The 27,965-nt window shown below is 43.0% G+C and overlaps 1 protein-coding gene across 1 annotated transcript in view; it reads right to left on the reverse strand.

Annotated features, from left to right (window-relative positions):
• LOC109882774 (lipoma-preferred partner homolog) overlaps positions 1–27,965 on the reverse strand; it is a 179,680-nt gene that overhangs the window by 41,623 nt on the left and 110,092 nt on the right. Inside the window, exon 4 of the mRNA XM_031838172.1 lies at positions 23,741–23,910. Within this exon, the coding sequence (XP_031694032.1) occupies positions 23,741–23,910 (170 nt within the window). The remainder of the gene's footprint in view (positions 1–23,740; positions 23,911–27,965) is intronic.

Consider the following 27,965-nt stretch of genomic DNA (forward strand, 5'->3'; position numbering starts at 1 on the left):
TCTGCTACTGCAGGTGCGATCTGCTACTGTAGGTGCGATCTGCTACTGTAGGTGCGATCTGCTACTGTAGGTGCGATCTACTACTGTAGGTGCGATCTGCTACTGCAGGTGCGATCTGCTACTGTAGGTGCAATCTTCTACTGTAGGTGCGATCTGCTACTGTAGGTGCAATCTTCTACTGTAGGTGCGATCTGCTACTGTAGGTGCAATCTGCTACTGCAGGTGTGATCTGCTACTGCAGGTGCGATCTGCTACTGTAGGTGTGATCTGCTACTGTAGGTGAGACCTGCTACTGTAGGTGCGATCTGCTACTGTAGGTGCGATATGCTACTGTAGGTGCGATCTGCTACTGTAGGTGCGATCTGCTACTGTAGGTACGATCTGCTACTGCAGGTGCGATCTTCTACTGTAGGTGCGATCTGCTACTGTATGTGCGATCTACTACTGTAGGTGCGATCTGCTACTGTAGGTGTGATCTGCCACTGTAGGTGTGACCTGCTACTGCAGGTGCGATCTGCTACTGCAGGTGCGATCTGCCACTGTAGGTGTGATCTGCTACTGTAGATGTGATCTGCTACTGTAGGTGTGACCTGCTACTGCAGGTGCGATCTGCTACTGCAGGTGCGATCTGCTACTGCAGGTGCGATCTGCTACTGTAGGTGTGATCTGCTACTGCAGGTGCGATCTGCCACTGTAGGTAAGATCTGCTACTGCAGGTGCGATCTGCTACTGCAGGTGCGATCTGCTACTGCAGATGCGATCTGCTACTGCAGGTGCGATCTGCTACTGCAGGTGCGATCTGCTACTGTAGGTGCGATCTGCTACTGTAGGTGCGATCTGCTACTGTAGGTGCGATCTGCTACTGTAGGTGCGTGGCCGTAGGAAGAAACGTGAACACCGCTGACCTGTTTAAATGACCAGCTACCAGCAGGTAGACAGGAGCTGACCTGTTTAAATGACCAGCTACCAGCAGGTAGACAGGAGCTGACCTGTTTAAATGACCAGCTACCAGCTCAGACAGGACCTGACCTGTTTAAATGACCAGCTACCAGCTCAGACAGGACCTGACCTGTTTAAATGACCAGCTACCAGGTTGACAGGACCTGACCTGTTTAAATGACCAGCTACCAGCTCAGACAGGACCTGACCTGTTTAAATGACCAGCTACCAGGTTGACAGGACCTGACCTGTTTAAATGACCAGCTACCAGCTCAGACAGGAGCTGACCTTTTTAAATGACCAGCTACCAGCTCAGACAGGACCTGACCTGTTTAAATGACCAGCTACCAGCTCAGACAGGACCTGACCTGTTTAAATGACCAGCTACCAGCTCAGACAGGACCTGACCTGTTTAAATGACCAGCTACCAGCTCAGACAGGACCTGACCTGTTTAAATGACCAGCTACCAGGTTGACAGGACCTGACCTGTTTAAATGACCAACTACCAGCTCAGACAGGACCTGACCTGTTTAAATGACCAGCTACCAGCTCAGACAGGACCTGACCTGTTTAAATGACCAGCTACCAGCTCAGACAGGAGCTAGAGAGGTAAGGCTCCCAACAAGTCCAATTAAGAGAAGTGAGGATTTACCAGTTTGTAATGAAGGTCTCTAGCTGTGGTAATACAGTAATACTGGCTCCCTGGTAGGACAGCAGTATAACAGGGCAGATATGTTCCGCATCCCAAATTGAACCCTATTCCCTATATAGTGCACTACATATAGGCTCCTGGTTAAAAGTAGTGCACCATATAGGGAATAGGGTTCCATTTGGAACGTAGCCATGGACAACACAGAGCCTGCACTCGACCCTTCGTATGCAATTAACCCCTGTCCCACTGAGTCCCACCGTTTGGCTGTTTCAAAGCACCAGCCGAGCCAATCAGAGAAATGAAAAGGCTTCCTGTTGCTCCAGCCTATTGTCTTCCAGGGTTTAAACAGGAAGTAAGAAATGGCAGCTCTGTGGAAGAGTGGACCCATGGAGGGAACATTGTTCCATGTTACCAAGATAACGGCTTACTACAATGGATTTAAAATAAATTCATTTTAATATTTTGTTTTATTAATTGAACCTGGTCTGGTCAAAAGCTCCTTGAACTTTCTCTCTAATGGCTTGAAACATCAAACAAATTAAGTTTCTTATACACTTAAGTTCAGTTGAAATCAAAAAGTCTCTTTCCATCACCAACTAATAGGAACAGCAGACAGCTCATTTACCGTTGATTATGTGAGCATCATTCGGAGGTTATAGCAGTACAGCGAGTGAACCACAGACTCCCTTAGTGTGCTGTGCCCTAGCTTTGTGCCCTAGCTTTGTGCCCTAGCTCTGTGCCCTAGCTCTGTGCCCTAGCTCTGTGCCCTAGCTCTGTGCCCTAGCTGTGTCAGGGCCGGAAGGTGGCTCTAAACCCCCACAGACACCATTATGATAAATTAGGAGAGGAGAAGAGAAGAGAAGAGAAGAGGAGAGGGGAGCACAGGAGAGAAAAGAGAGAGAGTAGTTGAATGAGTTGATAAATACAGCTAACAATTTGTGACAATAGCGGTGGCCGAGGGGAACTTGACCAGCGAGCAGAAGGGAATGGCTCCTACATTAGTGGCAGCCTGAGACACTTTTGTGTTTCTAAATATTTATGTTGAGGAGTAAACACACGTCAACTCTGATCTGTAGCTGGCAGTGGTACTGTATGTGTGTCTGGTAGCCAGGAGACTATAAAAACTGCTGAGATGCTCAGACACAGAGGACCTACTGATGCCACCCCCTCTCCTCTCCTCCAACCAACACACACCTCTCCTCTCCTCGCAATAAAGGAGACAGACCACCAGATACACCCTGGTATTATGTAGTCATGAGGAGACAGACCACCAGATATACCCTGGTATTATGTAGTCATGAGGAGACAGACCACCAGATATACCCTGGTATTATGGAGACAGACCACCAGATATACCCTGGTATTATGTAGCTGAGGAACAGACCACCAGATATACACTGGTATTATGTAGTCATGAGGAGTCAGACCACCAGATATACCCTGGTATTATGTAACCATGAGGAGACAGACCACCAGATATACCCTGGTATTATGTAGCTGAGCCATGAGGAGACAGACCACCAGATATACCCTGGTAATATGTAGCTGATGGAGACAGACCACCATATATACCCTGGTATTATGTAGTCATGAGGAGACAGACCACCAGATATACCCTGGTATTATGTAGTCATGAGGAGACAGACCACCAGATATACCCTGGTATTATGTAGTCATGAGGAGACATACCACCAGATATACCCTGGTATTATGTAGCTGAGCCATGAGGAGACGGACCACCAGATATACCCTGGTATTATGTAGCTGAGCCATGAGGAGACAGACCACCAGATATACCCTGGTATTATGGAGACAGACCACCAGATATACCCTGGTATTATGTAGCTAAGCCATGAGGAGACAGACCACCAGATATACCCTGGTATTATGTAGTCATGAGGAGACAGACCACCAGATATAACCTGGTATTATGTAGCTGAGCCATGAGGAGACAGACCACCAGATATACCCTGGTATTATCTGGCTGAGCCATGAGGAGACAGACCACCAGATATACCCTGGTATTATGTAGCTGAGCCATGAGGAGACAGACCACCAGATATACCCTGTTATTATGTAGCTGAGCCATGAGGAGACAGACCACCATATATACCCTGGTATTATGTAGTCATGAGGAGACAGACCACCAGATATACCCTGGTATTATGTAGCTGAGCCATGAGGAGACAGACCACCAGATATACCCTGGCATTATGTAGCTGAGCCATGAGGAGACAGACCACCAGATATACCCTGGTATTATGTAGCTGAGCCATGAGGAGACAGACCACCAGATATACCCTGGTATTATGTATGTTATTCTCATGAGGAGACAGACCACCAGATATACCCTGGTATTATGTATGTTATTCTCATGAGGAGACAGACCACCAGATATACCCTGGTATTATGTATGTTATTCTAATGAGGAGACAGACCACCAGATATACCCTGTTATTATGGAGACAGACCACCAGATATACCCTGGTATTATGGAGACAGACCACCAGATATACCCTGGTATTATGGAGACAGACCACCAGATATACCCTGGTATTATGTAGACAGACCACCAGATATACCCTGGTATTATGTAGACAGACCACCAGATATACCCTGGTATTATGTAGACAGACCACCATATATACCCTGGTATTATGTAGACAGACCACCAGATATACCCTGGTATTATGGAGACAGACCACCAGATATACCCTGGTATTATGGAGACAGACCACCAGATATACCCTGGTATTATGGAGACAGACCACCAGATATACCCTGGTATTATGTAGTCATGAGGAGACAGACCACCAGATATACCCTGGTATTATGTATGTTATTCTCATGAGGAGACAGACCACCAGATATACCCTGTTATTATGGAGACAGACCACCAGATATACCCTGGTATTATGGAGACAGACCACCAGATATACCCTGGTATTATGTAGACAGACCACCAGATATACCCTGGTATTATGTAGACAGACCACCAGATATACCCTGGTATTATGTAGACAGACCACCATATATACCCTGGTATTATGTAGACAGACCACCAGATATACCCTGGTATTATGGAGACAGACCACCAGATATACCCTGGTATTATGGAGACAGACCACCAGATATACCCTGGTATTATGGAGACAGACCACCAGATACATTTATCTGGATACTGTATGTATTTATGGATACTGTATGTATTTATGTATACTGTATGTATTTATGGATACTGTATGTATTTATGTATACTCTTTCTATTTATGCATATTCTTTTAGTAGTTATTGTTTGGATATCCTTATTTACTATTATGTATTGATTTTCATTTATTTTCACTGTTTATACGGTGCGCACTGCAGAGAACAGCGGAATAATTATCACTACATTATCACAGTGAATTATCACTACATTATCACAGTGAATTATCACTACATTATCGCAGGGAATTATCACCACATCATCACAGGGGATTATCGCTACATTATCACAGTGAATTATCACTACATTATCACAATGAATTATCACTACATTATCACAGTGAATTATCCCTACATTATCGCAGGGAATTATCACCACATTATCACATGGAATTATCGCTACACTATCACAGTGAATTATCAATATATTATCACAGCGATTATCACTACATTATCACAGTGATGTATCACTGTATTATCATTATCCGAGTGAATTATCACTACATTATCAGAGCGAATTATTCTAATGTTTGTTTATGTGTTAATTAATCCCATAAGGGACATGTTGCCATCTGGAATTTCATTCATTCATTCTCTCACACACACACACACACACACACACACACACACACACACACACACACACACACACACACACACACACACACACACACACACACACACACACACACACACACACACACACACACACACACACACACACACACACACACACACACACACACACACACACACACACACACACTCACACCCTCTCCCCTCTCTCTCTTCGTTGGGAATTACAACACTACTGCTTTCACTATAAAGAGGAGCGCTCTGTCTCTCTCTCTTTGCTAAGTGTTTTGTGTCCCATACTGCCGCACTCAGCACTTTGTCTGAGAGTGCACTCATTGCTGCTGTCCCTCCAGAATGCTAAAAAAGCCCCAGGTCGTGAACTTTCTGCACCCTCTTATGGCATCATTTATACCCAAAACAGACACACTCAGTTAACAAGGGATTAAGTGAGGTAGCAGTCCATACTCTCTCTCTTCACCTCTCTCACACTCAATTAACAAGGGATCAAGTGAGGTAGCAGTCCATACTCTCTCTCTTCACCTCTCTCACACTGGTGGTGGTGGTGGTGGTGATGATGGTGGTGATGATGGTGGTGGTGGTGATGGTGGTGGTGGTTGTAGTGGTGGTGGTGATGGTGGTGGTGATGGTGGTGATGATGGCGGTGATGATGGTGATGATGGTACTCCCTTCACAGAAAAGCGCGAACTGGCACTGACCAGAATAGAAAGAGGAGTGGGAGGCCCCAGTGCACAACTGAGCAAGAGGACAAGTACATTAGAGTGTCTAGTTTGAGAAACAGACACCTCACAAGTTCTCAACTGGTAGCTTCATTAAATAGTACCCGAATAACACCAGTCTCAACGTCAACAGTGAAGAGGTGACTCCGGGATGCTGGCCTTCTAGGCAGAGTTCCTCTGTCCAGTGTCTGGGTTCTTTTGCCCGTCTTAATCTTTTATGTTTATTGGCCAGTCTGAGATGTGGCTTTTTCTTTGCGACTCTGCCTAGAAGGCCAGCATCCTGGAGTCTCCTCTTCACTGTTGACGTTGAGACTGGTGTTATTCGGGTACTATTTAATGAAGCTACCAGTTGAGAACTTGTGAGGTGTCTGTTTCTCAAACTAGACACTCTAATGTACTTGTCCTCTTGCTCAGTTGTGCACCGGGGCATCCCACTCCTCTTTCTATTCTGGTCAGTGCCAGTTCGCGCTTTTCTGTGAAGGGAGTAGTGCACAGCGTTGTATGAGATCTTCAGTTTCTTGGCAATTTCTCGCATGGAATAGCCTTCATTTCTCAGAACAAGAATAGACTGACGAGTTTCATAAGAAAGGTCTTTGTTTCTGGCCATTTTGAGCCTGTAATCAAACCCACAAATGCTGATGCTCCAGATACTCAACTAGTCTAAAGAAGGCCAGTTTTATTGCTTCTGGTCATTGGTTATGTTTTAAAGCCAGTCCAATTAGCAGCGCTATGATCTCTGGTCATTGGTTATGTTTTAAAGCCAGTCCAATTAGCAGCGCTATGATCTCTGGTCATTGGTTATGTTTTAAAGCCAGTCCAATGAGCAGCACTAGGGTCTCTGGTCATTGGATATGTTTTATAGCCAGTCCAATGAGCAGCACTAGGGTCTCTGGTCATTATTATTGGTTTGCGACTTTTACCATTTTTAACACTCACTGTGTTGGGAACTGAAAAATCTAGAGTTTAATTGAATGATTTGAGACTTTTAACAGGTTCATTTGCAACACCCACTGTGTTGTGTGCCTAACACTATGAAGTGTTGACATTAACACCTACGGTGAAAGGGTCCCATCTCCCTAGGGGTGTTATTTAATCATTACTAAGAAATTGTTGAATTTAACACTGTGGGATGCCAAAATACAGATAGATATGTTATCTATGACTGGTAGCGACTTCTTGGTCTATGAGGAAGCAGGCTAATATCAGAATAAACTGTTCCACAGAATATGCAAAGTCCCTGTCCTGTCTGTCTGTCTGTCTGTCTGCATGTCTGTCTGTCTGTCTGTCTGTCTGCATGTCTGTCTGTCTGTCTGCCCGCTGCATGACTGTCTGTCTGTCTGTCTGCCCACTGCATGTCTGTCTGTCTGTCTGCCCATCTGTCTGCCTAGATAAATGGCTATTGATTTCCTGCTTTGACATGTAACAAAAACATTACTGGATTGCAATCACTCTGACTGGCTCACCAAAATGAAGTCCTGCGATTCTTGGCGGGCAGTTGGGGGTGATATCATCTTTTGGACTGATATCAATGAGTTCACTCAGGCAGTTAAAATGGACTTCCTGTAACACTATGGCAAACAAAAGGAGAATGCAGCAACATGGTCTGTCATATTACTATTGTTGAAGACAGAACACAGGTGGAATTCTTCTTCTCTATTGTTGAAGACAGAACACAGGTGGAATTCTTCTTCTCTATTGTTGAAGACAGAACACAGGTGGAATTCTTCTTCTCTATTGTTGAAGACAGAACACAGGTGGAATTCTTCTTCTCTATTGTTGAAGACAGAACACAGGTGGAATTCTTCTTCTCTATTGTTGAAGACAGAACACAGGTGGAATTCTTCTTCTCTATTGTTGAAGACAGAACACAGGTGGAATTCTTCTTCTCTATTGTTGAAGACAGAACACAGGTGGAATTCTTCTTCTCTATTGTTGAAGACAGAACACAGGTGGAATTCTTCTTCTCTATTGTTGAAGACAGAACACAGGTGGAATTCTTCTTCTCTATTGTTGAAGATAGAACACAGGTGGAATTCTTCTTCTCTATTGTTGAAGACAGAACACAGGTGGAATTCTTCTTCTCTATTGTTGAAGACAGAAACAGGAAGTCTAAGACTCTTTAACCCGAGAGCTGCTGTACAGTTTTTATTTATTTTTAAAGCACAAATAACAAAATGAATTTCTTTAAGTATGTCAGATCTGTACTGGTTGTAAAGAACAGCTAGCTGTGATGTAGCCTATATCCTGTACAGAGAGAGATACTTCCAAATGACAGTAAATCAACAAATAAATAACCTATCATTAATGTTCACATTTGCCTCTTATGATGATTTTGTAGACCGACTCTGTTCGAGACTCATTTCATATTAGCCTTTTTCTCCAATCCTCTGAGATTCGAGTCTCAGGTGTACGACCCCTGACGCAAGGAATTAAAGAAGAATAAATGACTTTCATTAAGAAAGTCTAATTCCCTCCCTCCTCCTCCTCCTCATCCTCGTCCTCCTCCTCCTCCTCCTCCTCCTCATCCCCCTCCTCCTCCTCCTCATCATCCCCCTCCTCCTCCTCCTCCTCCTCATCCCCCTCCTCCTCCTCCTCCTCATCCCCCTCCTCCTCCTCCTCCTCCTCCTCCTCATCATCCCCCTCCGCCTCCTCCTCATCCCCCTCCTCCTCCTCCTCTTCCCCCTCCTCCTCCTCCTCCTCCTCATCCCCCTCCTCCTCCTCCTCCTCATCCCCCTCCTCCTCCTCCTCATCCCCCTCCTCCTCCTCCTCATCCCCCTCCTCCTCCTCCTCCTCATCCCCCTCCTCCTCCTCATCCCCCTCCTCCTCCTCCTCATCCCCCTCCTCCTCCTCCTCATCCCCCTCCTCCTCATCCCCCTGCTCCTCCTCCTTTTGATCTGACACTAGAATAAATAATTTATGCCGATGAATACAGGTCTTCTTTAGTTCGTTCAGGAGCTACGGATCAGAGTTGGAGAAGGGACAGTCACAATCACACAGAGTGCTTCTGATCTAGTCAGAGAGGTGATTCAGAGTACACACACACACACACACACACACACACACACACACACACACACACACACACACACACACACACACACACACACACACACACACACACACACACACACACAGTTACATTGTAGTCATTTAACTAAATGCTCTCATCCGGAGATACTTTGCAGAAGCAATTATGGCTCAAGTGCCTTGCTCAAATGGCACATCATCTGAATTTTTCACCAAGTCGGATTGGGGATTCGAACCAGCAAACCTTTCGGTTACTGGCCCAATACTCTCAACCACTATTCTACACGCACGCACTCACGCGTGCGAACACACACAAGCACACACACTCACACACACACAATTACACAAACATGGGGATGCAACTCAGTATTAGGAAGGTGTTCCTAATGTATTGTTCACAGTACGAGTTGTTCCCATATATATATATATATGCAGGATCATATTTGATCAATTATATTACTACAGAGAAGTGTGAAGGATTATAACCTTGGTTTTTATTTGGGGATGCAATTGAAAACTAAAACTGAATTGAAAACTAAAACTAAATTGAAAACTAAATTGAAAACTAAATTGAAACTAAAACTGAATTGAAAACTAAAACTGAATTGAAAACTAAAACTAAATTGAAAACTAAAACTGAATTGAAAACTAAAACTGAATTGAAAACTAAAACTAAATTGAAAACTAAAACTAAATTGAAAACTAAAACTAAATTGAAAACTAAAACTAAATTGAAAACTAAAACTAAATTGAAAACTAAAACTAAATTGAAAGTAAAACAGAATTGAAAACTAAAACTAAATTGAAAACTAAAACTAAATTGAAAACTAAAACTGAATTGAAAACTAAAACTAAATTGAAAACTAAAACTAAATTGAAACTAAAACTGAATTGAAAACTAAAACTAAATTGAAAACTAAAACTAAATTGAAAACTAAAACTAAATTGAAAGTAAAACAGAATTGAAAACTAAAACTAAATTGAAAACTAAAACTAAATTGAAAACTAAAACTAAATTGAAAACTAAAACTAAATTGAAAACTAAAACTAAATTGCAATTCAGTTATGTGTTTTGTTTATAATTCCTAAATACCACGTTTGCGGTACGTGGTATTTGTATGTGTAAATAAATCTATTTATATATCTAGAACAGTAGCCATGTTATGGAGTCAGTCTACAGTGCAGTATTTTATATATCTAGAACAGTAGCCATGTTATGGAGTCAGTCTACAGTGCAGTATTTTATATATCTAGAACAGTAGCCATGTTATGGAGTCAGTCTACAGTGCAGTATTGTATATATCTAGAACAATAGCCATGTTATGGAGTCAGTCTACAGTGCAGTATTTTATACATCTAGAACAGTAGCCATGTTATGGAGTAAGTCTACAGTGCAGTATTGTATATATCTAGAACAATAGCCATGTTATGGAGTCAGTCTACAGTGCAGTATTTTATATATCTAGAACAGTAGCCATGTTATGGAGTCAGTCTACAGTGCAGTATTGTATATATCTAGAACAATAGCCATGTTATGGAGTCAGTCTACAGTGCAGTATTGTATATATCTAGAACAATAGCCATGTTATGGAGTCAGTCTACAGTGCAGTATTGTATATATCTAGAACAATAGCCATGTTATGGAGTCAGTCTACAGTGCAGTATTTTATATATCTAGAACAGTAGCCATGTTATGGAGTCAGTCTACAGTGCAGTATTTTATATATCTAGAACAGTAGCCATGTTATGGAGTCAGTCTACAGTGCAGTATTTTATATATCTAGAACAATAGCCATGTTATGGAGTCAGTCTACAGTGCAGTATTGTATATATCTAGAACAATAGCCATGTTATGGAGTCAGTCTACAGTGCAGTATTGTATATATCTAGAACAGTAGCCATGTTATGGAGTCAGTCTACAGTGCAGTATTGTATATATCTAGAACAGTAGCCATGTTATGGAGTCAGTCTACAGTGCAGTATTGTATATATCTAGAACAATAGCCATGTTATGGAGTCAGTCTACAGTGCAGTATTTTATATATCTAGAACAGTAGCCATGTTATGGAGTCAGTCTACAGTGCAGTATTTTATATATCTAGAACAGTAGCCATGTTATGGAGTCAGTCTACAGTGCAGTATTGTATATATCTAGAACAATAGCCATGTTATGGAGTCAGTCTACAGTGCAGTATTGTATATATCTAGAACAGTAGCCATGTTATGGAGTCAGTCTACAGTGCAGTATTGTATATATCTAGAACAGTAGCCATGTTATGGAGTCAGTCTACAGTGCAGTATTGTATATATCTAGAACAATAGCCATGTTATGGAGTCAGTCTACAGTGCAGTATTTTATATATCTAGAACAGTAGCCATGTTATGGAGTCAGTCTACAGTGCAGTATTTTATATATCTAGAACAGTAGCCATGTTATGGAGTCAGTCTACAGTGCAGTATTGTATATATCTAGAACAGTAGCCATGTTATGGAGTCAGTCTACAGTGCAGTATTTTATATATCTAGAACAGTAGCCATGTTATGGAGTCAGTCTACAGTGCAGTATTTTATATATCTAGAACAGTAGCCATGTTATGGAGTCAGTCTACAGTGCAGTATTGTATATATCTAGAACAATAGCCATGTTATGGAGTCAGTCTACAGTGCAGTATTTTATATATCTAGAACAGTAGCCATGTTATGGAGTCAGTCTACAGTGCAGTATTTTATATATCTAGAACAGTAGCCATGTTATGGAGTCAGTCTACGGTGCAGTATTTTATATATCTAGAACAATAGCCATGTTATGGAGTCAGTCTACAGTGCAGTATTTTATATATCTAGAACAATAGCCATGTTATGGAGTCAGTCTACAGTGCAGTATTTTATATATCTAGAACAGTAGCCATGTTATGGAGTCAGTCTACAGTGCAGTATTTTATACATCTAGAACAGTAGCCATGTTATGGAGTAAGTCTACAGTGCAGTATTGTATATATCTAGAACAATAGCCATGTTATGGAGTCAGTCTACAGTGCAGTATTTTATATATCTAGAACAGTAGCCATGTTATGGAGTCAGTCTACAGTGCAGTATTTTATATATCTAGAACAGTAGCCATGTTATGGAGTCAGTCTACAGTGCAGTATTTTATATATCTAGAACAGTAGCCATGTTATGGAGTCAGTCTACAGTGCAGTATTTTATATATCTAGAACAGTAGCCATGTTATGGAGTCAGTCTACAGTGCAGTATTGTATATATCTAGAACAATAGCCATGTTATGGAGTCAGTCTACAGTGCAGTATTTTATATATCTAGAACAATAGCCATGTTATGGAGTCAGTCTACAGTGCAGTATTTTATATATCTAGAACAGTAGCCATGTTATGGAGTCAGTCTACAGTGCAGTATTTTATATATCTAGAACAATAGCCATGTTATGGAGTCAGTCTACAGTGCAGTATTGTATATATCTAGAACAGTAGCCATGTTATGGAGTCAGTCTACAGTGCAGTATTTTATATATCTAGAACAGTAGCCATGTTATGGAGTCAGTCTACAGTGCAGTATTGTATATATCTAGAACAATAGCCATGTTATGGAGTCAGTCTACAGTGCAGTATTTTATATATCTAGAACAGTAGCCATGTTATGGAGTCAGTCTACAGTGCAGTATTTTATATATCTAGAACAGTAGCCATGTTATGGAGTCAGTCTACAGTGCAGTATTGTATATATCTAGAACAATAGCCATGTTATGGAGTCAGTCTACAGTGCAGTATTTTATATATCTAGAACAGTAGCCATGTTATGGAGTCAGTCTACAGTGCAGTATTTTATATATCTAGAACAGTAGCCATGTTATGGAGTCAGTCTACGGTGCAGTATTTGAATTATATATTTAATGAAATGTATGAAATTAATGTTGCACATGTGAAAACTAATTGTGGGAAATTACATTATGAAAATCAGCAACCTCAAAACAACGCTTCAGTCAATTAGCACATGGACCTCCTTCTGCGTCGTGGGGTGAGCCTCCTGTGTTGTGGGGTGAGCCTCCTGTGTCGTGGGGTGAGCCTCCTGTGTCGTGGGTTGAGCCTCCTGTGTCGTGGGGTGAGCACGCTCCTGTAACTCAGGCCTCTCAGAGGTAAATGATAGGGCTGTGTAGTGTGTAGTAACTGAGGCCTCTCAGAGGTAAATGATAGGGCTGTGTAGTGTGTAGTAACTCAGGGCTCTCAGAGGTAAATGATAGGGCTGTGTAGTAACTGAGGCCTCTCAGAGGTAAATGATAGTGCTGTATAGTGTGTACTAACTCATGGCTCTCAGAGGTAACTGAGGCCTCTCATAGGTAAATGATAGGGCTGTGTGTAGTGTGTTGTAACTCAGGGCTCTCAGAGGTAAATGAGGCCTCTCAGAGGTAAATGATAGGGCTGTGTAGTAACTGAGGCCTCTCAGAGGTAAATGATAGGGCAGTGTAGTGTGTAGTAACTCAGACCTCTCAGAGGTAAATGATAGGGCTGTGTAGTGTGTAGTAACTCAGACCTCTCAGAGGTAAATGATAGGGCTGTGTAGTAACTGAGGCCTCTCAGAGGTAAATGATAGGGCTGTGTAGTGTGTAGTAACTCAGACCTCTCAGAGGTAAATGATAGGGCTGTGTAGTGTGTAGTAACTCAGACCTCTCAGAGGTAAATGATAGGGCTGTGTAGTGTGTAGTAACTCAGACCTCTCAGAGGTAACTGAGGCCTCTCAGAGGTAAATGATAGGGCTGTGTAGTGTGTAGTAACTCAGGGCTCTCAGAGGTAAAGCAGGTCATTAACCAACTCTCCTGTGGCATGCAGCCTCAATCACACTCATTTCTCAACAGGTCTTTCATCAACTAGCTACAGAGCAGGAGTGTGTGTGTGTGTGTGTAACGTGACACAGTTGGCAATTAACACCCTGACATCATGTGTAGTCTCTTGGCTCCTACCCATCTACATATATATCTCTATCTAAACCCTGGGGATTTGACTATCACTTTAGAGGTTTGACGGGGTGGGCCAAAAATGCCAACCTATTCCCTATGTAGCGCACTACTTTTGACCAAAGCCCAATAGGCCCTTGTCAAAAGTAGTGCACTAGCTAGTGCCATTAGGGATGTAACTGAGGACTCACAGAAGAACAGATTGTTAGCCAGGTGGATCGACTGTCACTATGTGAAACGTCCAGTGATTTTCCAATAGGAAAACTGTTTTGAATATGTGTTGGATGTGAAGAGCCAGATGTATAGATATGGATAGAGAATATACGAGCTGCCTCAGAAATGTACATATCTATGGAAAGACGATAGAAAAAGACCGGAAATAGATATAAATAGTCATATGATAGTAAGCGTGATTAACAAGGGGAAGTTGAGAAAGTTTAGAGAGGAAATCCCGAGCCAACATACTGTGATGCAAAAAAAAACCCCAAAAAAAAACCAACCCAGACTGAATTCCTCAATTAGAAATAAATGTGCGGTTTCAATTTGACCTGGACTTCCATGGTGAGATATCCTTATTTTCAATGAACTTTTACAGGTTATTCTCATTGAGATGAAAGAGACCTGTGACAAGAGAGATCAGTTGGTCAAATCTGATCTATGAAACAAGTACCACCTAAACTGACTTGGCTGAATGACTCAAATTTACCCACAAACTCAATTTAAATACATTTTGGGAAAGAAAAACATTGATTCTTTCTGAAGGACCTCAATCTCTTGTGGTCCATCCTCCCTATACTGCGCAAGAGAGTTTTAGTATTTCTGTTGCGCAACCCAAGACTCCGGGAAAAATTAACCAGAGAGAAACATTTCATAAGATTCTCTGTGAAATTACTGAAACCTCGACAAGAATCTGTCGACCAAACGGGACACTATTCCCGATATAGTGAACTACATTTGACCACAGACCCCTTTTTTTTTTTTTTTTACACCAGTCAAAACTAGTGCGCGATTTAGCAATAGGGTACAGTTTAGGATGCAAACAAATTCCCAGAAGCTAAACCACATCATACAGGAACTGTCATTCAGTTCCTGTTTTAATCTTCAGTATAAGAAATACAATTACTTATTTTTTTTCAAGGGCTTTAAAAAAAAAAATTTTTACAAAGAAAGGAAGGAAGGGAGAAATGAGGGGGGGGGGGGGGTGGATTTGTTATCCAATCTACAAAGGGAACTAATCCAATCCAACTTTCTACATCTCCAGTGTGTTTCCACTGTGTCTCATCTCCCTATCATATATACACTACCGTTCAAACGTTTGGGGGGTCATTTAGAAATGTCCTTGTTTTTTGAAAGAAAAACTCCCCCCCCCCCCCCCCCCCCATAAAAAAATAACATCAAATCGATAAGAAATACAGTGTAGACATTGTTAATGTTGTAAATGACTATTGTAGTTAGAAACGGCAGATTTTTGATGGAATATCTACATAGGCGTACAGAGGCCCATTATCAGCAACCATCACTCCTGTGTTCCAATGGCACGTTGTGTTAGTTAATCCAAGTTTATCATTTTAAAAGGCTAATTTATCATTAGAAAACCCTTTTGCAATTATGTTAGCACAGCTGAAAACTGTTCAGTTGATTAAAGAAGCAATACAACTGTCTTTCTTTAGACTAGTTGAGTATCTGGAGCATCAGCATTTGTATGTTCGATTACAGGCTCAAAATGGCCAGAAACAAAGTACTTTCTTCTGAAACTCATCAGTCTGTTCTTGTTCTGAGAAATGAAGGCTATTCCATGAGAGAAACTGCCAAGAAACTGAAGATCTCATACAAAGTCATGTACCACTTACTCCCTTTAGAGAACAGCGCGAATTGGCTCTAACCAGAATAGAAAGAGGAGTCTACACTGTATTTCTGATCAATTTGATGTTATTTAATAGACAAAGAAATGTGCTTGTCTTTAAAAAACAAGGACATTTCTAAGTGACCCAGTGTACCTCCAGATAAACTGCTATGGATTAGAATACTGAGCTGCCTGCATGGTGACACAGTCTGGCTTATCACTGGAGACACAGTCTGGCTAATCACTGAAGAGACACAGTCTGGCTAATCACTGAAGAGACACAGTCTGGCTAATCACTGAAGACACAGTCTGGATAATCACTGGAGACACAGTCTGATTAATCACTGGAGACACAGTCTGGCTAATCACTGGAGACACAGTCTGGCTAATCACTGAAGACAGTCTGGCTTATCACTGGAGACACAGTCTGGCTAATCACTGGAGACACAGTCTGGCTAATCACTGGAGACACAGTCTGGCTAATCACTGGAGACACAGTCTGGCTAATCACTGAAGAGACACAGTCTAGCTAATGACTGAAGAGACACAATCTGGCTAATCACTGAAGAGACACATTCTGGCTAATTACTGGAGAGACACAGTCTGGCTAATCACTGAAGACACAGTCTGGCTAATCACTGGAGAGACACAGTCTGGCTAATCACTGAAGACACAGTCTGACTAATCACTGAAGACACAGTCTGGCTAATCACTGGATACACAGTCTGACTAATCACTGGAGACACAGTCTGGCTAATCACTGGAGACAGAGTCTGGCTAATCACTAGAGACACAGTCTGACTAATCACTGGAGACAGTCTGGCTAATCACTAAAGACACAGTCTGGCTAATCACTGAAAAGACAGAGTCTGGCTAATCACTGAAGAGACACAGTCTGGCTAATCACTGAAGAGACACAGTCTGGCTAATCACTGAAGAGACACAGTCTGGCTAATCACTGAAGAGACACAGTCTGGCTAATCACTGACGAGACACAGTCTGGCTAATCACTGAAGACACAGTCTGGCAAATCACTGAAGAGATACAATCTGGCTAATCACTGAAGAGACACAGTCTGGCTAATCACTGAAGAGACACAGTCTGGCTAATCACTGAAGAGACACAGTCTGACTAATCACTGAAGAGACACAGTCTGGCTAATCACTGGAGAGACAATGGGGATTTCTCAATATGCATACTGTGCTCCACACTCCCATGCCCTGAGGGCATTCTCTGAGGGCATTCTCTGAGGGCATTCTCTGAGGGCATTCTCTTGAGGGCATTCTCTTGAGGGCATTCTCTTGAGGGCATTCTCTGAGGGTATTCTCTGAGGGTATTCTCTGAGGGCATTCTCTTGAGGGCATTCTCTTGAGGGCATTCTCTGAGGGCATTCTCTGAGGGCATTCTCTGAGGGCATTCTCTTGAGGGCATTCTCTGAGGGCATTCTCTGAGGGCATTCTCTGAGGGCATTCTCTGAGGGCATTCTCTGAGGGCATTCTCCGAGGGCATTCTCCGAGGGCATTCTCCGAGGGCATTCTCCGAGGGCATTCTCCGAGGGCATTCTCCGAGGGCATTCTCTGAGGGAATTCTCTGAGGGCATTCTCTGAGGGCATTCTCTTGAGTATGTTATTATTAGACTGAGAGTGTGGAGAACAAAGACATTTTACATTTGAGAAGCACTGCACACTCTTGTGCTACCGCATTACAACCTCTCCCTCAAGGTCAGCAGGACAAAGGACCTTATCGTGGTCTAAAGGACACAAAGGGGGTGAGCACACCCCCATCCACATCGACAGGGCTGAAGTGGAGCTGGTCCAGAGCTTCGAGTTCCTCAGTGTCCACATCACTTAGGAATGATGTTTCTGACACACCCACACAGTTGTGAAGAGGGCACGGCCTCTTCCCTCTCAGGAAGCTGAAAAGATCTGGCATTGGCCCTCAGGTCCTCAAAAACACCTACAGCTGCACCATTGAGAGCATCTTGACTGGCTACATCACCGCCTGGTACGGCAACTGTAAGGCACCCGACTGCAAGGCGCTACAGAGGGTGGTGAGTACGGCCCAGTACATCACTGGGGCCGAACTCCCTGCCGTCCAAGACCTCTATACCAGGCGGTGTCAGAAGGCCCAACATATTTTGAAAGACTCTAGCCACGCAAGGCATACACAGTTCTCTATGCTGCCGCACGGCAAGCAGTACCAGAGCACCAAGCCTGGAACCAACAGGACCCTGAACAGCTTCGACCCCCAAGCTACAAGACTGATAAACAAGACGGGTAAATAGCTAATCAAATGGCTGCTGTTACTGTCTATTATCTCTCCTTTTGCATAGTCAATTTAACCCTACATGAACCAAAAGTATGTGTACACCTGCTCGCCGAACATCTCATTCTAAAATCATGGGCATTAATATGGAGTTGGTCCCCCCCCCTCCCCCTTTGCTGCTATAACAGCCTCCACTCTTCTGGGAAGGGTTTCCACTAGATGTAGGAACATTGCTGCTATAACAGCCTCCACTCTTCTGGGAAGGGTTTCCACTAGATGTAGGAACATTTCTGCTATAACAGCCTCCACTCTTCTGGGAAGGCTTTCCACTAGATGTTGGAACATTTCTGCTATAACAGCCTCCACTCTTCTGGGAAGGCTTTCCACTAGATGTTGGAACATTGCTGCTATAACAGCCTCCACTCTTCTGGGAAGGCTTTCCACTAGATGTTGGAACATTGCTGCTATAACAGCTTCCACTCTTCTGGGAAGGCTTTCCACTAGATGTTGGAACATTGCAGCTATAACAGCCTCCACTCTTCTGGGAAGGCTTTCCACTAGATGTTGGAACATTGCTGCTATAACAGCCTCCACTCTTCTGGGAAGGCTTTCCACTAGATGTTGGAACATTGCTGCTATAACAGCCTCCACTCTTCTGGGAAGGCTTTCCACTAGATGTTGGAACATTGCTGCTATAACAGCCTCCACTCTTCTGGGAAGGCTTTCCACTAGATGTTGGAACATTTCTGCTATAACAGCCTCCACTCTTCTGGGAAGGCTTTCCACTAGATGTTGGAACATTGCTGCTATAACAGCCTCCACTCTTCTGGGAAGGCTTTCCACTAGATGTAGGAACATTGCTGCTATAACAGCCTCCACTCTTCTGGGAAGGCTTTCCACTAGATGTAGGAACATTGCTGCTATAACAGCCTCCACTCTTCTGGGAAGGCTTTCCACTAGATGTAGGAACATTGCTGCTATAACAGCCTCCACTCTTCTGGGAAGGCTTTCCACTAGATGTTGGAACATTGCTGCTATAACAGCCTCCACTCTTCTGGGAAGGCTTTCCACTAGATGTTGGAACATTGCTGCTATAACAGCCTCCACTCTTCTGGGAAGGCTTTCCACTAGATGTTGGAACATTGCTGCTATAACAGCCTCCACTCTTCTGGGAAGGCTTTCCACTAGATGTTGGAACATTGCTGCTATAACAGCCTCCACTCTTCTGGGAAGGCTTTCCACTAGATGTAGGAACATTGCTGTGGGGACTTGCTTCCATTCAGCCACAAGAACATTAGTTAGGTCGGGCACTGATGTTGGGTGATTAAGGCCTGGCTCTCAGTCGGCGTTCCAATTCATCCCAAAAGTGTTTGATGGGTTGAGGTCAGGGCTCTGTGGAGGCCAGTCAGGTTTTTCTACACCAATCTCGACAAACAATTTCTGTATGGAACTCGTTAGTGGGTGTTGTAACCGAGGACAATTTTTACACGCTACACGCTTCAGCACTTGGTGGGCCCACTCTGTGAGCTTGTGTGGCCTACCATCTCGCGGCCAAGCCGTTTTTGCTCCTAGATGTTTCCATTGCACAATAACAGCACTTACAGTTGACCGGGCAGCAGGGCAGAAATGTGACAAACTGACTTGTTGGAATGGTGCCATGTTGAAGGTCACTGAGCTCTTCAGTAAGGCCATTCTACTGCCAGTGTTTGTCTATGGAGATTGCATGGCTGTGTGCAAAATGTTATACAGCTGACAGCAACAGGTGTTTCTGAAAAAGCCAAATCCATAAATGTTATGGGGTGTCCACATTCTTTTCTATATATAGTGTACATACACTGTAGCTTCCTCAATTACCTCGTACCCCTGCACATCGGCTTAGTACCGGTACTCCCTGTACTCACACCACTACTTTTTACACATTTTGTTGTGTTACAGCCTGAACTTAAAACTTACATTTAGATTTTGGTTCACTGACCTATACACAATACCCCATAATGGAAAAGTGGAATTTTCTTTGTAAAATGTATAAAAAAATGTAAAGCCTGAAATGTCCTCAGTCAATAAGTCTCCAACCCCTTTGTTATGTCAAGGAGCCTAAATAAGTTCAGGAGTAGAAATGGTTAACAAGTCACATAGTAAGTTGCATGGACTCACTCTGTGTACAATAATAGTGTTTAACATGAGTTCTGAATGACTACCTCATCTCTGTACCCCACACATACAATTATCTGTAAGGTCCATCAGTCGAGCAGTGCATTTCAACCACAAAGACCAGGGAGATTTTCCAATGTCTCGCAAAGAAGGGCACCTATTGGTAGATTGGTATAAATAATAAAAGCAGAAAGAAAAGAAGGGCACCGATTGGTAGATTGGTATAAATAATAAAAGCAGAAAGAAAAGAAGGGCACCGATTGGTAGATTGGTATAAATAATAAAAGCAGAAAGAAAAGAAGGGCACCGATTGGTAGATTGGTATAAATAATAAAAGCAGAAAGAAAAGAAGGGCACCGATTGGTAGATTGGTATAAATAATAAAAGTAGAAAGAAAAGAAGGGCACCGATTGGTAGATTGGTATAAATAATAAAAGCAGAAAGAAAAGAAGGGCACCGATTGGTAGATTGGTATAAATAATAAAAGCAGAAAGAAAAGAAGGGCACCGATTGGTAGATTGGTATAAATAATAAAAGTAGAAAGAAAAGAAGGGCACCGATTGGTAGATTGGTATAAATAATAAAAGCAGAAAGAAAAGAAGGGCACCGATTGGTAGATTGGTATAAATAATAAAAGCAGAAAGAAAAGAAGGGCACCGATTGGTAGATTGGTATAAATAATAAAAGCAGAAAGAAAAGAAGGGCACCGATTGGTAGATTGGTATAAATAATAAAAGCAGAAAGAAAAGAAGGGCACCGATTGGTAGATTGGTATAAATAATAAAAGCAGAAAGAAAAGAAGGGCACCGATTGGTAGATTGGTATAAATAATAAAAGCAGAAAGAAAAGAAGGGCACCGATTGGTAGATTGGTATAAATAATAAAAGCAGAAAGAAAAGAAGGGCACCGATTGGTAGATTGGTATAAATAATAAAAGCAGAAAGAAAAGAAGGGCACCGATTGGTAGATTGGTATAAATAATAAAAGCAGAAAGAAAAGAAGGGCACCGATTGGTAGATTGGTATAAATAATAAAACCAGATATTAACTATCCCTTTGAGGATGGTACAGTTATTAGTTGCACTTTGGATGGTGTATCAATACACCCAGTCTCTACAAAGAAACAGGCGTCCTTCCTAACTCAGTTGCTGGAGAGGAAGGAAACCACTCAGGGATTTCACCATGAGGCCAATGGTGACTTTAAAACAGTTACAGAGTTTGATGTTTGGGATATGAGAAAACTGAGGATGGATCCACAACATTGTAGTTACTCCACAATACTAACCTAAATGACGGAGTGAAAAGAAGGAAGCCTATACAGAATAGCTAAGCACACACACACTCCTTTGTTATGATTCATGGTTACATGGGCTACTACACAGCCTGCAAGGACTCTGTCAACCCTGGGAAAATAAAACCTGGTACTAAACCTGGTACTTGCTACACTACACATAAACAACCGGACGATAAACAGACCCGGCAGCTAGGAGGATATCCAATCAGAGGAGGTAGGAGGATATCCAATCGGAGGAGGGCAGCTAGAAGGATATCCAATCGGAGGAGGGCAGCTAGGAGGATATCCAATCGGAGGAGGGCAGCTAGGAGGATATCCAATCGGAGGAGGGCAGCTAGGAGGATATCCAATCAGAGGAGGGCAGCTAGGAGGATATCCAATCAGAGGAGGGCAGCTAGGAGGATATCCAATCGGAGGAGGGCAGCTAGGAGGATATCCAATCGGAGGAGGGCAGCTAGGAGGATATCCAATCGGAGGAGGGCAGCTAGGAGGATATCCAATCGGAGGAGGGCAGCTAGGAGGATATCCAATCGGAGGAAGGCAGCTAGACGGCGGCAGCAGGAGGAAGCACTGAGAGCTGCTGTCGTGGCGCTGTCTGTCAGTGTAGGTCTGTCAGTGTAGGTCTGTCAGTGTAGGTCTGTCAGTGTAGGTCTGTCAGTGTAGGTATCTCTTGCGGGTCTTCCCAAAATACTACATGTGATCAGTTGTGGTTCGTTCATAGTATCAGGCAGTGGTCGCCATCCTCTCAGTCAGATTTGTATTGGTTTTGAAGTGAGAGGGTGGAAGTCAGGAGACGAAAGATGTGCCTCAGACATCTGAGCGCAACTATGCCCTGCAATGTTACTGCCTATTCAACTCAATTTGCTGCCATGGCAATACAGACAACAAGATAACTACATCAACACACGTTTAATTCTCAGCTATATGTGAATCGTAATAATCTAGCTAGCAAGCTAGTTTAAAAGGCAAAATAATACCTAAAACAACCTAAAAAACTACCTAAATACCTAAAACTAACATGGTGCAAGGTAGATGACTAGCTAGCTGTCAATTCTTCGTGGCTAGCTAGCTAGCCCTGTTGACTTATTATGGGGTTGCGATATATGCTCACTACAGTGGGTATTGTAGGCAGATAAACATGCCAAAATTAACACAGAATGTATTTATTAACGTATCAAATATTGTAGTCAGGCAACAACATTTCATTCTGAAGTCAGAGTTTATTTTCTCTCGCTTCAGCACCCCCCCACCCCCCCATTGGTTGAGTCATATTTTTGTCCATACTTTTCGTTGAAGCTCCAATCGATGCATGTTTCGAAATGTGTACAAGTGGAGTAAACATCAGAGAAGTGACCTCCGTGGTCCAATTCGAATACTATGATTTGGACTCATGCTCATGTTAAAGAAGAGACATGATGTCATTATACCTCCCAGGGTGTTGATGTTTCGGGAGAGACGTGAGGTGGCAGAAACACACACAGAGCATGTAGACTGTGTGAAGTGAAACAGCAAGTACTTTACACACGTTACGTACAGATTAAAGTGATGAAAGAAATAGATGGACGGGCCGACAATATAGCAGAGCTCAGTAGGCATCTACACCTTGTGCTTGTTCTTGTGTGTGTGGTGTGTAACGAAGGGCGTGTGTGTGTGTGTGTACACTGTGTGTGTGTGGTGTGTGTGGTGTGTAACGAAGGGCTTAGACTCACGATGTAGCAGGGTGTGTGTGTGTGTGTGTACACTGTGTGTGTGGTGTGTAACGAAGGGCTTAGACTCACGATGTAGCAGGGCGTGTGTGTGTACACTGTGTATGTGTGTGTACACTGTGTATGTGTGTGTACACTGTGTATGTGTGTGTACACTGTGTATGTGTGTGTACACTGTGTGTGTGTGTGTACACTGTGTATGTGTGTGTACACTGTGTGTGTGTGTGTACACTGTGTGTGTGTGTACACTGTGTGTGTGTGTGTACACTGTGTGTGTGTGTGTGTGTGTGTACACTGTGTGTGTGTGTGTGTGTGTGTGTACACTGTGTGTGTGTGTGTGTACACTGTGTGTGTGTGTGTACAGATGGGCTGAGACTCACGATGTAGCAGGGCTCGCAGTAGGCCTTCTTCTCCACGGCGTAGAAGGGTTTACCGCGCAGCCTGCCACTGCAGGTCATGCAGATGAAGCAGTCCACGTGGAAGACCTGGTCCATGGCGGTACAGCCGGTACCCTCACCCACCACATTATCCCCACAGCTGGCACACCGCCCTGGGGTAGAGGAGGGGAGTTAGACCCTCTGTCCACAGGTCTGCCTGTCTGTCTGCCTGTCTGTCTGTCTGTCTGTCTGTCTGTCTGTCTGTATGTATGTCTGTATGTATGGCTGTCTGGCTACAGGAGGAAAAGGAGAGTTAGACTCCCTGTCCCGGTTTGTCTGTCTGTCTGACTGGCTACGTTAACATGGCAACATGCTCTCTGAACATGCTACCATGACAACATGCTCCTTGCTAATGTATGCTAGAAGAATGCTACCATGACAACACGCTCTCTGAACACACATTACCATGACAACACACTCTCTAAACAAACATTACCATGACACCACACTCTCTGTACACACATTAACATGACACCACACTCTCTGTACACACATCACCATGACAACACACTCTCTGAACACGTTAACATGACATGCTCTGTGAACACACATTACCATGACAACACACTCTCTGAACACACATTACCATGCCAACACACTCTCTGAACACGTGACCGTTACAGCACACTCTCTGTATACATGTTACCATGACAACACTCTCTCTGAACACAAGTTAACATGACAACACGTTCCCTGCACACATGTTACCATGACAACACGCTCTCTGCACACACGTTAACATGACAACACGCTCTCTGCACACACGCTAACATGACAACACGCTCTCTGCACACACGCTAACATGACAGCACGCTCTCTGCACACACGCTAACATGACAGCACGCTCTCTGCACACACGCTAACATGACAGCACGCTCTCTGCACACACGCTAACATGACAACACGCTCTCTGCACACACGCTAACATGACAACACGCTCTCTGAACACGTTACCATGACAACACGCTCTCTGAACACGTTAACACACGCTCTCTGTAATAACTTGAGAGGCAATCGTACTGTATATAATAGCATTTTCCTAAGAAGCAGCTTCCTTCTGATCACAAGAAAACATCCCAAATCAAAGGGCCTTCAGAGGCAAACTGGGGACATTCCCCAAAACATTAGCTAAAGGTCACATTAAGTTGTAGTTAGGGTTTAATGTAACATTAGCTAAAGGTCACATTAAGTTGTAGTTAGGGTTCAATGTAACATTAGCTAAAGGTCACATTAAGTTGTAGTTAGGGTTTAATGTAACATAGCAATATAACATTACTACATTTTTTCTTCTACTTCACATAACGTTGTCCACAACATCTGTAAAAACTACCACAGAACAAACCTATAAGGTTCTCATTAGGTTGCCAGGGTAATAACACAATGTTCTCAGGACTGCCGAAACAAAATGTGGTTCTGAGGAAACATTACAGGGACGTTCTGCTAGCAGGTTAAATAAGGATTTCTAAGCCTGGAGACAATTGAGACATGGATTGCATATTATTTTATTTTACCTTTATTTAACCAGGCAAGTCAGTTAAGAACAAATTCTTATTTTCAATGACGGCCTAGGAACAGTGGGTTAACTGCCTGTTCAGGGGCAGAACGACAGATTTGTACCTTGTCAGCTCAGGGATTTGATCTTACAACCTTCCGGGTTACTAGTCCAACGCTCTAACGACTACATGTCTCTAACCACTAGGCTACCTGCTCTAACCACTAGACTACCTGCTCTAACCACTAGACTACCTGTCTCTAACCACTAGGCTACCTGCTCTAACCACTAGGCTACCTGCTCTAACCACTAGACTACCTGCTTCAACCACTATGCTACCTGCTCTAACCACTAGACTACCTGCTCTAACCACTAGACTACCTGCTCTAACCACTAGGTTACCTGCTCTAACCACTAGGCTACCTGCTCTAACCACTAGACTACCTGCTCTAACCACTAGACTACCTGCTCTAACCACTAGACTACCTGCTCTAACCACTAGACTACCTGCTCTAACGACTAGACTACCTGCTCTAACCGCTAGACTACCTGCTCTAACCTCTAGGCTACCTGCTCTAACCACTAGACTACCTGCTCTAACCTCTAGGCTACCTGATCTAACCACTAGGTTACCTGCTCTAACCACTAGACTACCTGCCTCTAACCACTAGACTACCTGCTCTAACCACTAGACTACCTGATCTAACCACTAGGCTACCTGCTCTAACCACTAGACTACCTGCCTCTAACCACTGGGCTACCTGCTCTAACCACTAGGCTACCTGCTCTAACCACTAGGCTACCTGCTCTAACCACTAGGCTACCTGCTCTAACCACTAGGCTACCTGCTCTAACCACTAGGCTACCTGCTCTAACCATTAGGCTACCTGCTCTAACCACTAGGCTACCTGCTCTAACCACTAGGCTACGCTGCCGCCCCAATACGTGTGCCATTCTTTTTCTAGATTTAGTTATCCTCTTTTTTTTCCAGAAACAAAGACCATAACCTGGAAGTCAGAGCAAAGGTGTAAATAGCTTTATATTTGTGTTAGTCCCCCCAGTTGTAAATTGGATTACATCCAGGGCTACCTAATCTAACCACTAGGTTACCTGCTCTAACCACTAGACTACCTGCCTCTAACCACTAGACTACCTGCTCTAACCACTAGACTACCTGATCTAACCACTAGGCTACCTGCTCTAACCACTAGACTACCTGCCTCTAACCACTGGGCTACCTGCTCTAACCACTAGGCTACCTGCTCTAACCACTAGGCTACCTGCTCTAACCACTAGGCTACCTGCTAGGCTACCTGCTCTAACCACTAGGCTACCTGCTCTAACCATTAGGCTACCTGCTCTAACCACTAGGCTACCTGCTCTAACCACTAGGCTACGCTGCAGAAACAAAGACCATAACCTGGAAGTCAGAGCAAAGGTGTAAATAGCTTTATATTTGTGTTAGTCCCCCCAGTCGTAAAGTGGATTACATCCAGGGATAACAATGCAAAGCTCCACCGCTTGCGACCATCAACAAAACATGGTACAACTATGTACAATAAACATCTAGTAGATTGTCATGTAGTTCTAAAAACATGTGTTTCTACATGGATGGTCATACAACTAACTTTTACTGTGTTGAAACACAAACCAACTAATACTACTAGTTTAACCCTAACCAACTGATACTACTAGTTTAACCCTAACCAACTGATACTACTAGTTTAACCCTAACCAACTGATACTACTAGTCCTAGTTTAACCAACTGATACTACTAGTTTAATCCTAACCAACTTCTACTACTAGTTTAACCCTAACCAACTGATACTACTAGTTTAACCCTAACCAACTGATACTACTCGTTTAACCCTAACCAACTGATACTACTAGTCCTAGTTTAACCCTAACCAACTGATACTACTAGTTTAACCCTAACCAACTGATACTACTAGTTTAACCCTAACCAACTGATACTACTAGTTTAACCCTAACCAACTGATACTACTAGTCCTAGTTTAACCAACTGATACTACTAGTTTAATCCTAACCAACTTCTACTACTAGTTTAACCCTAACCAACTGATACTACTAGTTTAACCCTAACCAACTGATACTACTCGTTTAACCCTAACCAACTGATACTACTAGTCCTAGTTTAACCCTAACCAACTGATACTACTAGTTTAACCCTAACCAACTGATACTACTAGTTTAACCCTAACCAACTGATACTACTAGTTTAACCCTAACCAACTGATACTACTAGTCCTAGTTTAACCAACTGATACTACTAGTTTAACCCTAACCAACTGATACTACTAGTTTAACCCTAACCAACTGTAGTGCCCACAACTCTTAAAGGCAGGGATGGAAAGTGGCGAGAGGCTTTATCAAACATAAGCTACTAATCTTATCAGAGAGGTCCTAGTTTAACCAACTGATACTACTAGTTTAACCCTAACCAGCTACTAATCTTATCATAGCAGGAAGCAGAATGATATATTCAACACCACTGTTTCCTTGAACTGGCCGTGATCGTAATAAAATCACCACGTGATCAGATCTCCCCAGATATAGATCATACAGATCATTGAGGACTATTGATCTGTAATCAAGTGTCTGGTGAAGTAAAGATTTCTACCAAAGCCAAAGGGACACTAAGAATACTTCATATT

Source organism: Oncorhynchus kisutch, linkage group LG13 (assembly GCF_002021735.2).
Source record: "Oncorhynchus kisutch isolate 150728-3 linkage group LG13, Okis_V2, whole genome shotgun sequence".
Classification (NCBI taxonomy): Eukaryota; Metazoa; Chordata; class Actinopteri; order Salmoniformes; family Salmonidae; genus Oncorhynchus; species Oncorhynchus kisutch.